The 17,140-nt window shown below is 41.3% G+C and overlaps 3 protein-coding genes across 3 annotated transcripts; 1 reads left to right on the forward strand and 2 right to left on the reverse strand.

Annotated features, from left to right (window-relative positions):
* The first annotated feature begins 2,452 nt into the window (after positions 1-2,452).
* Positions 2,453-5,038, forward strand: LOC128887813 (pyruvate dehydrogenase E1 component subunit beta, mitochondrial). The gene is made up of 5 exons (XM_054144170.1): positions 2,453-2,759; positions 2,870-2,932; positions 3,321-3,527; positions 3,604-4,234; positions 4,313-5,038. Exons 1-5 carry the CDS (start codon positions 2,751-2,753, stop codon positions 4,459-4,461), a joined length of 1,059 nt encoding a protein of 352 aa, XP_054000145.1. The 5' UTR covers positions 2,453-2,750; the 3' UTR covers positions 4,462-5,038.
* Positions 5,030-6,846, reverse strand: LOC128887812 (acidic fibroblast growth factor intracellular-binding protein). The gene is made up of 6 exons (XM_054144169.1): positions 6,533-6,846; positions 6,249-6,450; positions 5,921-6,148; positions 5,615-5,842; positions 5,284-5,538; positions 5,030-5,210 (listed from the first exon to the last, which is right to left on the reverse strand). The coding sequence occupies exons 1-6, from the start codon at positions 6,615-6,617 to the stop codon at positions 5,132-5,134; spliced, it is 1,077 nt and encodes a 358-aa protein (XP_054000144.1). The 5' UTR covers positions 6,618-6,846; the 3' UTR covers positions 5,030-5,131.
* A 2,748-nt stretch (positions 6,847-9,594) lies between these two features.
* LOC128887826 (growth/differentiation factor 8) lies at positions 9,595-17,114 on the reverse strand. The gene is made up of 4 exons (XM_054144195.1): positions 14,687-17,114; positions 12,471-12,728; positions 10,861-11,243; positions 9,595-10,330 (listed from the first exon to the last, which is right to left on the reverse strand). The coding sequence occupies exons 1-4, from the start codon at positions 15,123-15,125 to the stop codon at positions 10,163-10,165; spliced, it is 1,248 nt and encodes a 415-aa protein (XP_054000170.1). The 5' UTR covers positions 15,126-17,114; the 3' UTR covers positions 9,595-10,162.
* Positions 17,115-17,140: the final 26 nt, after the last annotated feature.

Consider the following 17,140-nt stretch of genomic DNA (forward strand, 5'->3'; position numbering starts at 1 on the left):
AAAAAAAAAAAAAAAAAAAAAAAAAAAAAAAAAAAAAAAAAAAAAAAGACGAAAAAGAACGGTCCTGTTCGCCTTTTTATGGTTCTGTAGGCAGATTAATTTTGGACGAGCCTTAGTGAAGAACCATCCGCGACGGTGTCGAATTTGATTTTCCCTGGAATGTTTTGCTTCCCTTCGTTCCGATCGTTCGTCACAGCGATCAACGTCCTTGAAGCAAAAGCCGCAAGGGATTAAATCGAGGCCTTGAAGAGTAACTTTATAATTTTAGTCGCGGACTAAACGTATTTCGACGATCAACGCTAATCGAGAAGGGCATTTTTTGAACCCGGCCATGCTAGACGATGAAAGAAAGAAAGAAAGAAAAGAGAAAAGAAAAAGAAAAAAAGAAAAACAACGTACAACGTAGTTGAACGTTATCAAAACTAAAGTTAAATCGTTGTAGCGCACTCGCAGGAGATGTTAACGGTACTACAGTTATTATAAGTATTATTATTCTTACTATTGATAATTCTCTTGTAATCTATGATTAATTAGACTAGAACGATTAAGGAAGGATCTCTTTTTGCTCCGGCGATAGTACTCCTGTACAAACTACACTTTACGCTACCTACCCCCTCACCCTCCACCCCTTCTCTCGACCCCATTCCAATTGGTCACCTTTCGTCGTCCCCTTAACGTTTCAATCCACTTTTACCTGTTCTCCTTCTCGTTCGACACTTTTCCGATAGCCGCACGCAGATACACGCACGCACACGATAAAAACACAGCGTTGGGCAAGGTGTAGACCGCGACTATGATCGATGAACGATCGATAATCAGGATTATCTCTGAAAACAAAAAAAAAAAAAAAAAAGAGAAAAAAATGACAAATGAGCCACTTACAATAACAGATTAAAAATGTAGTTTTTAATCTGACGATTGCGAGTGACGATCGCCAAAGCAATCGCTGCCCAACTCTGACACGCATACACACGAACGCTCTGATGCAGACGCAGATAGAGATTCAGATACAGATACAGATACGAGACAGAAGCAAATACCTTAGAGGCACACAGCCCACACTTTGGGGCCCTCTCTTCGTTCCCTTAGATCACTCGGCCTCCATTGCGTTACCGTAACTTTAGTTGACGATCAAAAAGAGGGTCGTTTATCCTAGCCAGTGTTCTATTCGATTAAAATTCTATGCAATTGTTGTTCTCTCGTTAATAAAATGTCCGACAAAGAAGAAACACGGTCCAGAACGTATACCCAAATTTAATCTCCTTCTTTGAGATGTTTTCACGCAAGATCGACGCGTGTCACGACGTCCATTCGTTCATGTACGTTCCATCGAGCATTGTTTCTGTTTGTTACCACCGCGGTTTGTACGTATATTCGATATCGAGATTCAAATCATAATCACAAACGCAAGTGTCTTCGCATAGAGTGCTCTCGTATGAATGTTAGCTACGTATGCATTTCCCATAACGGCAATCCTCACGCACGCATTCAACACGCATTTTCACATTGCATTGTCATTGTACCAAGAGCGAATACTTTTTGTAAATAAACAATGTGCTAATGTTGGTAATTCGTCTCTTTGCTCTAAGGATTTTTAAAGTAAGTCTCATAATCGTATCGCCTGTTCATAACGTCTATCCGCTGAACGATAGATCGATAGATCTACATCAAGTTTCGCGCTTTCTTTCACTCGCCCAATCATAATTTCGATAGTTTCATTTATTTAAAAAATGGTTCTTAACACTTTACCGACCTGTAGCCTATTAATAAGCTTTTTAATAAGACAACCAATACTTGGTTACCTATTATCGAGATAACATTTTATGCTCTTATCGCTATACGAATTACGTAATACGAATATTAATCAAGAAATGATTTCAATAGATAAAATCAATATTGAATAATACTAATGTCGGAATAAAAAATATTCTTGAATTCTATTATATGACCCTTCGCTACCTGTCCGTCAAGTGGTAAGTAGGTAATTAGATGAAAGAATCGAAGGATCTATGAACGAGGATCAAGTTCTTTTTCAGGAACTTTAAATGTGTTGATTCTGACAGAAAGGAAGCTTTTTCGTTACATGCCTTTCTTAAGTTTCACTTTACAAGTTTCGTATTTATGCGCGTTCATCCAATAATCGTAAAGCCAAGATATCGAGCCTAATCAAATTTAAATCATCCAACGTGGCAACCATCGCGGCAGGTATTGCGTAAGTGTATCTGTACGTGGCTGTCCACTATAAAAGTTATGATGAATTACATATGACGAAGAAATAATCCTGCTTCATGTTTTATACATCCCAGAATAATCTTGAACGTTGACACGTTTGTAAATAAAGTTTATTGTCTCTAGGTACTTATCATTGGTTAGAAGTAAAGTGGCGCTTCTAATTTACTATCGGTACGGTAGGCACGCGGAATCCGTAATTCCTCTAATTCTTGAAATCATATGGAACGAAGTAGTATCGTTGAAACATGCAACAGATTATACAAAGTGTTTTGAAATCTTCTTCTTCTTTTAGTCGAGGTATAGTACTCGTACGTATAGTTCGAAGCAAACGTGTTTCATAAGAGTTCGCCTACCGACCTTGAGCTTTTCTCTAGTATCGTTCCGCGTTTTGATCAGTGGCGAACGGTGATCGAATCTCGAGCCAGAGGCCCTGATAATACACGCGAGTAACGCGTTAGAAATATTCGATCGACTGAAACGACAGATTCGAGGATTGTCTCCAAAATCGACGGCCTACGATGTTTTCGGTAAATATCACGACTCGAGTAAAGCATAACTCTACCTTAAAGAGACATATGACATTCATACTTTACAAGATAAATGAACCACGTTTCTGATTGTTCGTCGTTGTTTTTAGTCTGCCTTGAGGATAACTGCAAGACGTTCGTTCTCAACGTCAAAATGGACTGCCGCGCAGCAGGTAATAACGTCAATTTTCTTTTTCTTATATTCGTATTTCGAACATAACCTTCTCGCTGTGACACAATACGTTTCGTATGCACAGTTTCCTTTGTACAACGATAACCTTTTCGTCAAGAATGATTCTCCATTTTCCATTGTTTTGATCGTTTTTGTTCGATAATTCGTTATTTCTTTTATTCATTTGATAAATTAATCTTCGATCGGTTGTTATACGTTGAAGGGCAACAAAGGTCACTCGTCCTCGATTCTAATAACTTCGTGATAATTTTACAAAATTTAAACCTGGTATTGCAGATTTTATCGCGCTCATTTGTTGTCGCGAGAAAATGTAAAATATGTCAAACATTGACATGTTTCCTTTGTTGTAACATGTTTATTTCCCATAGGTCACCGTACGAGATGCTCTGAATGCAGCCTTGGACGAAGAAATGGAAAGGGATGAAAAGGTATTTCTGCTTGGGGAAGAAGTAGCCATGTACGATGGTGCTTATAAAGTTTCTAAGGGCCTCTGGAAAAAGTATGGAGACAAACGTGTAATAGATACTCCCATCACTGAAATAGGATTCACTGGTATTGCTGTTGGTGCTGCCATGGTAAATACTAACAAGCAAACTATTATGTACCTTCAATGTTATTCTTTACTGTTTCTCATATGACCAAATGTTTTAGGCTGGCTTACGTCCAATTTGCGAGTTTATGACATTCAATTTTTCTATGCAAGCAATCGATCAGATCATAAATTCTGCAGCCAAAACGTTCTACATGTCTGCCGGAAAAGTAAATGTACCAATTGTCTTCCGTGGACCAAATGGAGCAGCAGCAGGTGTAGCCGCTCAACATTCTCAATGCTTTGGTGCATGGTACAGCCACTGTCCTGGTTTAAAAGTAGTGTCGCCCTATAATAGCGAAGACGCGAAAGGCTTGTTGAAAGCTGCTATACGGGATCCAGATCCTGTCGTTGTATTAGAAAATGAAATTTTATATGGTATTCAATACCCAATGTCGGACGAAGCCTTGTCGAAAGATTTCGTTCTACCTATCGGTAAAGCAAAAGTCGAACGAGTCGGCAAACACATTACGCTAGTGGCACATTCCAAGGCCGTCGAACAAGCTCTCGAAGCAGCAGACGAACTCGCTGGGAAAGGAATAGAAGCAGAAGTAATAAATCTTAGGTCTTTGAGACCATTAGATATGGACACCATTCTCCAGTCGATAGTAAAAACGCATCACATTATAACTGTGGAGCAGGGTTGGCCGCATTGCGGTATTGGATCAGAAATTTGTGCTAGAATTACTGAAAGTACGTCCTTCCAATTCAGTCGTTGACAATGATTATTAACTAGATTCGATTCCTAACAAAAATTTGCTTTGATTTCAGGTGAAGCATTCTTTCATCTCGACGCCCCGATAATTCGTTGCACCGGAGTTGATACCCCTATGCCTTATACGAAATCTCTAGAAGCATTAGCTTTACCACAAAAGAGCGATGTAGTATTCGCAGTCAACAAAGTTCTCGGCGTAGAGTAACTATTTATATAAGTCTCTAGGAAAATTTAAATTTCTCCTTTGACTGTCCCTCAAAATTTCTAACAAACCCCTTTATCCCCTCTCAATATGGCGTCCCGTATTTCCTTGTTAGATAGAGAAAAAGTAGCGGAGAGTAAGTACAAAGTTTAACGGTAATAAAATAATTAGAGAATCGTTTTGACGTGTCGATTCATGAAAATTCGAACATACCGTGATTTATAGACATACAAACGTATATTTCTCCTGTATATATATGAGCATAACTTGTGGGTCGAATACTTAAATTTGTTGGACATCGTAATGTGTTCATTTAAAATTATAAACAGTTTCATGTTGTTGTTGAAACGAAATATTAATTTTTGAATACGATTGAAATAGTGTTGACCTATTGTCACATATGTACGTAAGAACCATTTAAAAATTATTCTTCCTGTTTAAAAATTTTCCCTAAGGACAATCTGGTAAATCGCACCAATACGTTGATAAAATTGTAAAATTGTAAATCATCGGCATATATGCTGCATTTGTTTATGAAATATTTATTACTGAAACTTAATAAATTATGGTATACGTACTATTTGTCGAATTTTATTTCTTTTCATAAAATTTAATTTCCATCATTACTAATCGCATTTATTTTTTGCACACCTTCGTCTTCTTTCACCAATAGTCATGTGTGATACATCCGCAATAAACAGCACGTTACGACGGTCATATAGCGTTCGAAAGCATCTCTTAATTCCCCTTCCCTGGAAACAAAAATGTTTCACTTAAATACGATTAACTTGAAATAGTTTATTTTGCTAATGGCTTGTCCTGTACCTAAGGACATCCATGTCTAGCGCGCATTGAGTGTAAATTGACAAAAAGTTTCTGAGATCGGTGTGCGTCCAGTTAACTTGACGCCATGGTTCTATGCATCTTTCTACTAATTCTAGGAAGAAGAATCGTAGATCTCTGGAACGATGAAGATTACAGCCTATTCCTAGTATTGCTCTGGAATACGAACGGAAGTTGCAGTCCACTTCCTGATACGAACGTTCCAGAAGCATAGGTTTCAGTTTGATGCATACTAAACTATAAAAAAGGTTTTTAAGTATTAATAAATAAAGCGTGTATGTAGGTATTTCAATTCTGTATGCATTTCACATACTGTTTGTGGTGTTTGTCATTTTCCAGAAGTATTCTACATTCTGATAGTTCCATTAAAAATTCTCTATCCAAATCAGTATCGAAATATTCGAATCCGACGCAACGGTAAGTCCACGAAGACATCATACTGTTGGCACAATGGTATAAATCGGGAAACGTTAAAAATTGAAGCTTTCTTTTGTTCATCTCGAAACGAAGACACGCTATGAATACCACAGCCGCGTATCGCCTAAGCGATTGTAGATATTAGCATGATAAATCATTTGTATTGATATAAAGGTCTTATACTAATTATTTTTTTCATTACTTGGCAAGGTCTTCGGAAAGCAAAAACTGTTGCTCTATATTGGCAGCCAACGAGCCTGGTAGATCTTCCACAGCTTTAAATACTCTCTTCACATTGTCATACTGTCTACGACAACTCTTTAAAGTAATGCCTGTTTTTTCTGCTACTTCATCCATGTCTTTCCTACTTTTTGATGTTAGTTTCTTACCCAATAATTCTCTGATGACCATATCATCGAATTCATAATACCTGCTCGTTGTAATCAACAACAAACGTGTTTTACAAGTATAATTACTTAGCTATCGATGTAAACAGTGCACTTACATATATGGCAAAAGAGTCTGCTTACATTTCGATAAGCATCTGACTAGTCTGAGGTTCTATCTGAAACGCGAGCTGTTCGCTCGCCAATTTGGTAGGGGTATGAAGTAGCTTCTCCAAAAGAGCATAAGTTCGATAATGATCTAGGATATCGGAAGCGATTAATTCGATCGGAGCATTCGTTTGATGACATATTCCTCGTTGATGCAAAATGCTGACAGCATCGCTCGCTAGATTAGTACAAATTCCAAATATATACAGATCGTAACGAGCAATGTATAATCGAGAAATTATCAATATTTCGAAACTTACATGTATGACCGTCGACCCATAGCTGATAGATCTCAGGATCGACAAGAGTGTAATTGCTAATAAATACGTCGACTTCTGACAACATCGCGAAATGTAGAGATGCACTGCTGGCAATCGCTCCAAATCAGATTGCGTTTGATAGAAGAGAACAGGAATTACGCTTTACCCGAGAAACGGGCTTTCAGTACATCGATTCAAGACATTGTATTTATCTACATACATGCATGCCAAATTAGTCTATAATGACTTTAAGCGATTTCTTAATTTACTCGATCTACGATGATCTACGAAATCGCACACAAAAGCACACATACATATACAGGTGTGATTTCAGTTAGTAGTATAAGTTTGTAATGAAAATAGTTCTCGCTGTTTCTGTTAGATGGCGCTACAGATTCTTTCTAGTAAATTATTCTTTACTTTTTATAAATGCGTAATTAATACTTCTCCTTGCTTTATAACACTACAATATATTATTTAATATGTCAAATTTATCATTTTTCATGAATAATTATCTAATGTAGAAATAATTATCGATCCTCCAGTTAGTGGCGCCATCGGTGGAAAAACGCTCAAGTTCGTAGAAAAAAATAGTTCCCACTTTTGCTGCTAGATGGCGTCATTAACTGAAGGGTCGATAATTATTCCCGCATTAAATAATTATTCACGATAAATGATAAATTATAATAATATATTGTAGTGTTATAAAGCAAGAGTCGTATTAATTATGCATTCATAAAAAGTAAAGAATAATTTACTAAAAAAAATATCTGTGGCGCCATCTAGCAAGAACGGTAGGAATTATTTTCTCTACAAACTTGGTCGTTTCGCCTCCGATGGCGCCACTGGGCCATATTTAAAAAAAATAATAAATTTGACATAATTGAACATGCGCTAAGCATTTTATTATTTCATATACTTAGTATTTAATTTTATATTACAAGATAATAATAAGGAAAATTAGATATCAACATATGGAGAGGTTAATAAGTGTGTCGTATATGTTCAGGTATACATATACATATATCTACATATATATAATTCGACAAATTAGTTCGATGCTCGCCGCTAGATGGCGATACTGTTTTTGTGTCCATTAACCTCGTAAATATACTTGAATATATTTTTTTGTAATCGACAGAAATTAAACAGAAAAAAAAGGAAGTAACTTTTAGATCTACGCAAGGATATGTATTAGTACACTATAATTTGTAACCAATTTTTGGTACAAATCTATTTATCCAGGAGCATCAATGTACTTGTAATGAAATATTCATCTATTTCCAAAAAACTAACAAAGGATGATGAAAATAAAAGTTCATACATGACAGGATACAAGTAGCTAGCGTTTGAAAGAAAAAATTGACAAGCGAGAAAAAGTTTTCTGTTATCGCGCGTAGCGTTTGTTCAAACCGGCGAGTTTCTAATCTCTTTGCAAGTGTAGCAACAAGTAGACTTACGACTGAAATTGTTAATAAGCGTTTATAATTAAACTCGTTGGTTAAAATTTTACTCTACCACGTACGTATGCTGGTCAGAATTTTAGTTTGCCACGTACAAAGCAATTTCACTTTGAATTTACTAGGCGAAAGCAGTTTCCGTTTCGCATTTGTTGATGCGTTGCAAGGTTGCGTGAAAAGGGTTACTCAAAATGTTCACGTTCTATATTTGTAATCGCATTGCGTGTATGACGAATTTATTTTTGTCGTTTCAGTGTACGCGAAGTTATTAATAGGCGCATTGGGAATTATCGAAATGGCGGTGACGGGTTCGTCCTCGGTCGCTATCGGGATTCTTTTTGCGTTTGATATGCGTTGGATATTTGTTTGCTCGCATTTTACGAAACATACTTCTATTAAAAAACGTTGATTGCAGTCGGTAATGGACGTTGTCGTATCGAGGGGATTTTTTAACAAATTTTTTCCGGCATGGCTGACGTTAGCGACGGATCCAGCCTGAAATGGCGCGAAAATAATTACTTCGAGAGGTCCGTTCCTTTTTTGAAACACTGTAACCTTTCGAGGGATGTTGTCACATACTCCGTACGTTCGGCTTTGCGTCGTTATTCGCGATCGCAATACCTGTTAGAATTAAAAAATATACAATAATCAAGATAAATAATGCTATAAATAATCCATTTAAAATTCATCCCTCGAGAGGTCAACGAAAGATGAACGTTACTATTATTCAAATATATTTATCCCATTTTTCTTGATATAAAATAACGTAGCCACTTGAACTGTCTAGAAAATCGAACGGAGAAATACGTTACAAATATAGAAGAATCGAAAGTAATTAAATTAAATTAAATTAAAAATTGAACGAGTAAGGAGCTCTCGGAGTGCGCGAAGCTGAAGCTTCATTAATTTCACGGTAGACCAGCCCCCGGCGATGTGTTTCGCCAGCCCCGAGGCTTCGGACGAGTGTGTTTGACAATCTAGACGTCCAAGCTATATTTTTCATTTGTTCGCGATGTATCGTTCTACGGGAGTAGAGCGAACGTTAAAGAGTGGATCGTCGATTAATTGAACTCGTTTCATTGTCCCCATCATTTCAATCGTCCAGGCTTCGATCACCCAGTCCATTTACTTTTTAGATAGCTCCGCCCCGTTTGGAACTCTCCGCTATACAGGGTGTCCCAAAAGTCGGGGAGGAGCCGGAAATGGGGGGTAGCTGAGACGATTCTGAACAACAATTTCCTTTGCAAAAATGTCGGATGGGGCTTCGTTAAGGAGATATTAAGCGAAAACCCCGACCAATCAGAGCGCGCGTAGACCGTTGGAGCGGCCGCGGTAGCGAAGGCTACGCGCTAGGTGGCAGCGTCAATGTCCTTCGATGCACGTCGAGTCACTTGTTCGCGTACAAGCGCGGCCGCCTAGCGCGTAGCCTTCGCTACCGCGGCCGCTCCAACGGTCTACGCGCGCTCTGATTGGTCGGGGTTTTCGCTCAATATCTCCTTAACGAAGCCCAATCCGACATTTTTGCAAAGGAAATTGTTGTTCAGAAACGTCTCAGCTACCCCCCTATTCCGGCTCCTCCCCGACTTTTGGGACACCCTGTATAGCAATCCCTGTCTAAGAGACGCGCGGATCATCCCCGCCGCCCGAAATCGCTGGCTGAAAGGATGACGTCTCGTGAAAAATCGGTTCCACCGATCTCCTCCGTTACAGATCCAACCTAATAGACGGAACGTCCTCTCAATCCTGATCTGTTCGTCGATTCGACAATTCGTTCGCAACGAATGCGGCTTAACAATAAATAAATTCTCGTAACGATCGATTAAATATCCGAAAGCCAGCTCAAGGGCTTCGTCCGTACTATACATACATGCGGCAAGTACAGCTAGAAAAAAGAAATACTGTTTCGCACGCTCGCACGGCCACGCGTGCAAACGGTGTCACGCAATCCTTTCGCTGATCGTTGCTGCGCAACTTCCAAATTTCGTTTTGCATGGCGATTCGAACGTTATTTCGATTCACAGGGAAATGTAAGTCTATGGACGCGCCGAAAAGCGTCGAACCGTTCGAACATCGTGGAACAGAGCGTCGACGGTTTTTCTCAATCGCGACGAGCACGTTCGTAGCCAGGTACGATACAGGCACGAAATTCGGCTCGGGTTCGTTGCGCGAATCACATACAACCGCAGGCTTCGACCACCATGTTGGGCAGAGTTTTTTGCGTGATCGTGTTGTTCGTGTCGACGTAGAGCAGCTGAATGGGAGATAGCTGCGTGGGCGAGCAGCATGGAACGATCTCGTTTCGACGGGGCACCGTGTTACTAGACTTGGCGAATAACCTCTAGACAAACAAAACAGAGGAAACGGTATTAAAACAAGATGTCATTTATTTCACGCTACGCGTATTTAGTTCCCCTTTCGATATTTCATAGTTGCACGTTGTTGCCACGGATACCGTGCACACGCGAAAAAGAAGAATCGGGGTAATAGACGGAGAGCTGGCTACGAAAATCAGGAATGATAAGGTGCAACGAAAATTTGTATCTAAAAACATTTCGTCAAACATGTTAAATAAAATATAAATAATATGAAAACGAATTCGCCAGACGTTGTCATTACAAGCACCTTGTCATTAAAATTTAAACAATTTTATTACAACTTTATCGACTTTTTGCAACGACCTAGACTTCTGGCGATAGCTTTACGTGATTTCTACAGTTAAAAAACTGTAAAAAACTGCACAATATTTCAGGGCTGCACTCAAAGATTTTATTTTGATTAAAAATTAAGCGACTTCATGGAGACAAATTTTCGCTGCACGTTATCGTTTCTGATTTTCGTAGCCAGCTCTTAGACTACAAGGATGCTCACTCTGATTACGTTACTGTAGGGTGAGCTGTTGACGGTGATCGAGGCCGCGGAGGAGCATGATCCGCGGCAAAAGTACGCGTGATATCCGCTCGGATGGAGGATCCAGTCGCTCCAACCGATGTCCTCGAAGTTGATGTAGAGCTCGTCCCTGCAGCACTCTTTCATTTCTGGCAAGCAGTTCGTGTTCCTCTTCGGCCTGTTTCTCTGCGGCAAGGGCGACGTGTGTATCACGAGGAAAGGTTTCAGTGTCTGCTCGACGGAAACTGGCGCGGCCTCGCGGTTCATCGTGCAGGTGCTGCAAGCGATCTGTATCGCGCGGCTCAGTCGAAGCTCTTCCACCCACTTTTTCAGCATGAAGCTTACGTCCGCTTTCACCCAACCCTCTGAAACAACCAGCTCTTTGATTAACGAAGACGAAACGTCGCGTAGAACAAGACGAAGTTAAGGATTTCGGCGTGAGAAGGAAGGAAATTTTATAATTCGCGATCGTCGATCGTCGTCTCGACGCGATGGCGGCCGGTTTACGACGAGGTCTTTCAGCGGTGCGATACATCTGTAACGCGTAGACGGTGTATTTTTTCCGACGTACACATTCCCGCGGTGTAAAGTCCTCGACGAGAGACAACGTATACTCGGAATCGCTATTATCAACGCAGTCGACTTTGTAGAATTCTTTGTAGATTCTTGTCCGCGTCCTTAAGACGTGGATTTTTTTTAGCGATAACACGAGTCATTCTCTGGGAACGTTTGTTTTGGAAACGAATTATCCTTCGTAGAGTTACGGAGAAAGATAGGAAGATGGTTTGAAAAGGTTACGCCTTCGACGCGAGTTTTCAAGGGTGTTATTTGAAAATCTTAAGGTTTTAAAAAAAAGTCGATCTTTTATCCAAACAAGCCAGGCTCCCGTTTTAAGTTAAAATTAGACGTCAGTGTTCATCGATTACGATGAAATTCGTTTAACGGGTCAATTTTCTTTGCGCTCGACGTCGACATTTAAATTTAAAGACATCGAACGTCAATATTTGCCCAACGGGAAACTAGAAATTCGATCTAAATACGAACGAACTTTCGCTGTAGAGGAACGCTGAAGGAGCGTGGAAGGAACGTCGAGACGAAGGTGAAGCTGAGAAAACGGAAGAGAAGAAAGTTAATGTCGGTCACGTGGTTCTCGAGGCGTGTAACTACCCTGACACTTAAAAAAAAAAAAAAAAAAAGGAGGGTCGGAATTTAGGAAATTTTTTCACCGAAAATATAAAACTGAAAATTGTATAAGGAATGGTTAACTCGGAAGAAACAAACGTTTAGTAGCCTCCTATGGAAACGCGGCACGAATTCGTATACAAAGAAAATGTAGACAAATTCCGAAACAATTGCGGAAAGCAACGATCAAAGAAAGTCTACAAATTGCCATCGCATCCAGCGGTACTCGAATCAAATTTTGCCCGTCTGTAGCGTTAGATCGTATCGAATTTGCAAAACAGGGAGAACAATCGATGTGTCGCGTGGATAACGTAGGACGATAAGGGAAGGTAGACAGCAGAGAGATGAGTTTCCCACGCGATATCGTCCACGAATTCCCAGAGATCGAAATGTTTTCGATTCGCACCTACCTCCGATATCGGTTTCGAAGATTGCCACCACGGTGTTCTTCTCGAAGTTGCCCCCCAGGTCCCAGTGATCGAGTTCGGATAGCACGAAGGTTTGATTCAGGTCGTCGTTCTCGTCGTATTCCTTGTAAAACCAAAGCTGCGCCGAGGTCACGTCGACGAATTGCATTTCATTTGGCAGGTAAAACGTGAAACAGGCGGCGGGATTGAACCCCGTCAAATGGTTCGTGCTCTGTTGACACTTCTTCGAATCGGCAACACCTGGAACGTTTCACCGCGTACGTTTTACAATCTGAAAACGAATTTCGCTCTGGCGAACGTGTCGCCCGATAACAAGAATCTTCTCAATTGAAGTTGTTTTTAATTTGTCCGCTCTCGGAAGAAAACATTACGCGCGTGTCTCGTGGCTCTTATCGATCTTCCGCTCTTTCGATTTCCTATTCCAGACCGCTCCACATTTTAATGCAACAAAACCGCGTCCACGGTATTCCTCGCGACTTTACAACCTGGCGACATAATTGTCTAAAGATTGCACCATTCGAGGGTGGTGTACGTAATCGTTCTTTTCGCATCTTTAATGTTGAATCGACCGACTGTTTCATTCATATACCTCGAATCTCTTTTTTTTTTATCTAGGCATGTAGTAGTCTTATCGTGAACTTTTACGTATCCGACAATGACCTAGTTAATGGTCGAAAGTGTTTATTTCCGTGTTGCGCAAACGTGTTCTATTCGAAGAAGATACGATAGGACTTGCTTTAATTTCTATCTCGAGCAAACTGACCGTTATTAAAATTCTATTAGAACGCGTACAGTAAATTACGTAATAAAATATAATAAATTTACGCTGTGCGGCAAAGATTCGGTATATTCGGTTGGCCGAAATAACGTGGAGCGACAAAGACCAAAAAGCGAGCTACGAGGTGGCGAGTACACCCCGTGACAAAATGATAGGGCTCCGCGTTTACTTTGAATTCGTCGCACGCTTTTCGTGCGATCGTCAGCTTTAGCCGACGATCGAGTAAATTCGTAGAAAAGAATCCGAGCAGTTGATCCGAGCTGTTGATCGTCGTTCGCGTTACACCGCGACAGTTTTCGGAACCGCCACAACTCTTGGGGGGTGTCCTGTAATTTTGTAGGCGGATGTAGACCTGGCGAAACGAGGAGCTACGCTCGACGACGTGTACTATGTCAGAACCGTCCTGGACCGGCTCTGTTCTCGTTTGTTTCGAAGGAAACGACGTGTACCTGCAATTACGTGACACTCCTACTCGTTCATTTTATGACGCCGTTCGTCGCCCGGAAAAGAACAACACCGTATCGCAGGAGAGAGACGAGTGGGGTGGAAAAAAAAAAAGGGAGCAGAGGAGTGCTCGCGAATCATTTTTCGCCCGGCTGAATTTGCACCCAGTGCGGAACACATACGCCGAAAGGCGTCGAACGTGAAAACTCGGAATTGCGCATAGTCGCTGACACAAATATAGCGATCTACTTTAAGTCAGTCCCGAGCGGCGTGAATAAACCGTACGAATAGGTTTTCCTCTGCTCGATAGCGCTCTTTTCACCGCGGAATCGGGAATGCTCATCCTGCTATACAAGGGTTACACTTGGTTACGTACACTTGGATCAGTATTGGAAGAATCGATTTTAAGGCTTTTCTTTAGTCGATTTTTTTAGTTCGCATTTAGTTGTTTACAGTTAGATTGGAAGAGCGGCACGTGGTATGTAGCGAGAATAATGGCAAAGAACGATTTTTCCTGGTCCCTATTCGATAGTATTTATAAAAATTGTTTAATCGAGCGATACCGCTCGCGTGAGAATTAAATCGAGCATATTTTTAAGATGATGCAATTTCAACGACCACTGCAACATTCGTGCCTTCCTCTTGTTAGAGCTCCCTCAACGATTCTACTGTTTTTTAACGCTTTCGCTGCGGATGACGCACATGTGCGTCCAACTGAAAATATATGGTTATTTTTATTATTTTTCAGTTTTCATTTTTTTTTTTTTGTTCGGCAATCATATTATATATAAAATAAGTTACCACAAACATATGTTTTTCAAAGTAATCATATTAGAACGTAAGATATTTTTCATTAAAAAAAAAGTATCATAATTGCAGCACCCAGCAAAAGTGTCAACTAACGTTTTCTAAAGGTATGCATGCGCCAAGAGAACGGCGAACGATTTCGTTACTTTTCAACGATTTAGAGACTAACCTTCGTTTGGAAAAACGACGATCTGATCGGTCTTTCCGTAAAAGCTGTCGGCCGATTTTTCCGGTTCGAGGGGTGCCCCGGGTCGGAGTTCCAGCACACGACCGTTTATCAGTGGCTTCGGCAAGGTCGAGAGTGGCATCGATATCGCCGGAGGCCTGGACAGTCGCAGTTTCTTGAGAATCTGTTGCTTGACGTACTCGACCCTCAGCTCGTTCAAAATCGGATCGTTGGCGGCGAAACCGACTTTGTTGTGGGCGCACTCGGTGCAGTCCTCCGCCTCGAGCGACGAAATGGAGGACGTGGACGTGGAGTCCGTGGATCGCGAGTAAAAACTCCACCAAGCGGAAGACAACGGGTTCCCGACCTTGGGCCACCCAGCCTCGATCCCGTTACCCATCGAGAGAAGGGTCATAAACAGCAGCTGATCTACGAGACGCATCGTTCCGATCGGCTTCGTTCATCCAACGGGTCCTGCGCTGTCCGGCGCCCTGTTGGATTTTCCCTCTGGTCTCACTGACGCTTACTTGCGGTCGCCGCCGAGGAAACCAAAAGAACGCGGAACACCCATCGAGCGATGCATCGATTACTTTTGTCGCTTCGTCGCTGACCTTTCTCTATCACGAATTACTTTCCACGATCGATGAGCTCGTCTTGTTCATCCACATTTTGACACGTGTCCTGTCGATCCTCGAGGGAACGTTTGCTACTCTCAAAAATAGTCAGGGTTTAATCGAAACCATAGAGAACAACTTTAAACTCTTTAAAGCGTTATTTCGATCGTATAATTTTCATTGGTAACTTTCATCGAGCAGACAACGAGTACGTAGGTTGTCTATCCTTTGTTTGGTATTCGAAATGTTCTCTTTCCCTCGTCCAGCAGACAGTGTTTACAATTTCGACGCGTTCGATACCGGATCACCGTCCTTTCGATCGACCGTTTTCCGCATACGTTCTAAGCAACTCATCCGCGAAGACTGAAGATTCTTCGTTCGGGATAGTTTACTTGCTCGCCGTTTCTTGGTACAGTCCGAACTTTGCTCCATGAGCGGGGGGATGCCGCGGATTGGACAGAGACGAATCGCGCTGATATCGTCGCGGTCGGTGGAAACACGCGCCGCGAACATGCCTCTCCTCGCCGTCTTTTTCACCTACGTTCTCAACCACCCGGTTGCGCAGGAAAATTCCAAATCTTTCGATGTATTAGCGTTCGTTTCGCATTTCCATCGTCGCTCCCTCTCTCGCTGGAAACTCTGGCAGATGCGCGCCATAATCCACGATCGCGACTTTCGTTCTATCGGTAATTATGATTAATTATTTCGGAGTAATCAGCGTGACCAGTCGGGAATCAAGATTAACCTCTTGCAGTCTGCGCTTTTTCTCTCGAACGGAAATATACAGTCAGTGCGAGAACTATTCGTACAGCAACCAATTTCAAATAAGTGGTTCCTGTACGAATACTTGTTACACTGACTGTAGATGACCGTGACGCGCGCGTACAATTACAATTATACATAAATACATCACAAGTATTTGAACGAGTACAATTAAATAAACACGATTTACGGTTTCTTACGGTATCGGTGAACAGCATTTAAATTTTCCAGGGTTGTAGAAAAAACAAATTCTGTCCTTGTACATGTTTAGATAGGCATCGAGGCACGCGAGGTTCGCTATTTCAAGAAACTAATTATTTCGCAAATGGAAAACAATGTTAAAGTTGATGTACGCTACAATGTGCGACCAAGTGCGAAGGGGTTAAGGATTACGAAATCGTCGAGCAAATCTTGAAGATTACAAATTGGTCTGGTACATAATTGCGGATTACAAATTGCCACTGATTACACTGACAATTAGGAATGTTTACGATAGTAATCCCAAAGTTGTCACATCGTTGTCCAGCTCCGCTGCACGCGACACGCATCGATACTCTGGAGTCTCTTTCGACGTTTATTGTTGTTCGCACCGATCACCGTTCGAGCTCGCGGTCGCGTGTATGCCTCTCGATAAATGTTTACCTCTCTGAAAGTTTATTTCGAGTGCGGTTCCACGATAGAATTTATCGCTCGAGAGACGTCTAACTTGGTCGTTGGATTCAAGGCCGAAGCATTGCTTGGAGAACGATGCGAGCGTGTTTGACCGCTACCAGGCACAACAGTTTCCTCTTCCACGCGCGGCCCCTAACAAGCAATGTTCCATTCGTACACTTGTAATAGAAACCGGCTCGAAACCTATCTGAAACTAAATCTATCGACGCGATAGTCATTTAGCGACAAATTGATCACCTCTCGCGGTCAGGGATCTTGAAATTGAACGGACATTCCGTTGGACATTCCGTTGGACATTCCGTTTCCAAAATCTCGAGGGAATCGTTCATCGAGCGTCCTCGACCTGCGGTGTATCAAACATGGCGCTATCCAATGCCACGATTTCTTATTTGTTCGTGATCTTAACTGC

Source organism: Hylaeus anthracinus, unplaced genomic scaffold (genome assembly GCF_026225885.1).
Source record: "Hylaeus anthracinus isolate JK02 unplaced genomic scaffold, UHH_iyHylAnth1.0_haploid 11989, whole genome shotgun sequence".
In the NCBI taxonomy this organism is placed as follows: Eukaryota; Metazoa; Arthropoda; class Insecta; order Hymenoptera; family Colletidae; genus Hylaeus; species Hylaeus anthracinus.

Excerpts from the sequence above, each read along its gene's own strand:
- LOC128887812 (XM_054144169.1), bottom strand. The coding sequence starts at position 6,617 with ATGTTGTCAGAAGTCGACGTATTTATTAGCAATTACACTCTTGTCGAT. Across the intron at positions 6,451-6,532 it reads ATGGGTCGACGGTCATACAT|CGAGCGATGCTGTCAGCATT; the intron begins GTAAGTTTCGAA and ends GTACTAATCTAG. Across the intron at positions 5,539-5,614 it reads AATGACAAACACCACAAACA|TTTAGTATGCATCAAACTGA; the intron begins GTATGTGAAATG and ends CCTTTTTTATAG.
- LOC128887813 (XM_054144170.1), top strand. Across the intron at positions 2,933-3,320 it reads AATGGACTGCCGCGCAGCAG|GTCACCGTACGAGATGCTCT; the intron begins GTAATAACGTCA and ends TATTTCCCATAG. Across the intron at positions 4,235-4,312 it reads TTGTGCTAGAATTACTGAAA|GTGAAGCATTCTTTCATCTC; the intron begins GTACGTCCTTCC and ends CTTTGATTTCAG.
- LOC128887826 (XM_054144195.1), bottom strand. The coding sequence starts at position 15,125 with ATGCGTCTCGTAGATCAGCTGCTGTTTATGACCCTTCTCTCGATGGGT. Across the intron at positions 11,244-12,470 it reads CTTCGAAACCGATATCGGAG|AGGGTTGGGTGAAAGCGGAC; the intron begins GTAGGTGCGAAT and ends TGGTTGTTTCAG. Across the intron at positions 10,331-10,860 it reads CCTACAGTAACGTAATCAGA|AGGTTATTCGCCAAGTCTAG; the intron begins GTGAGCATCCTT and ends TTGTTTGTCTAG.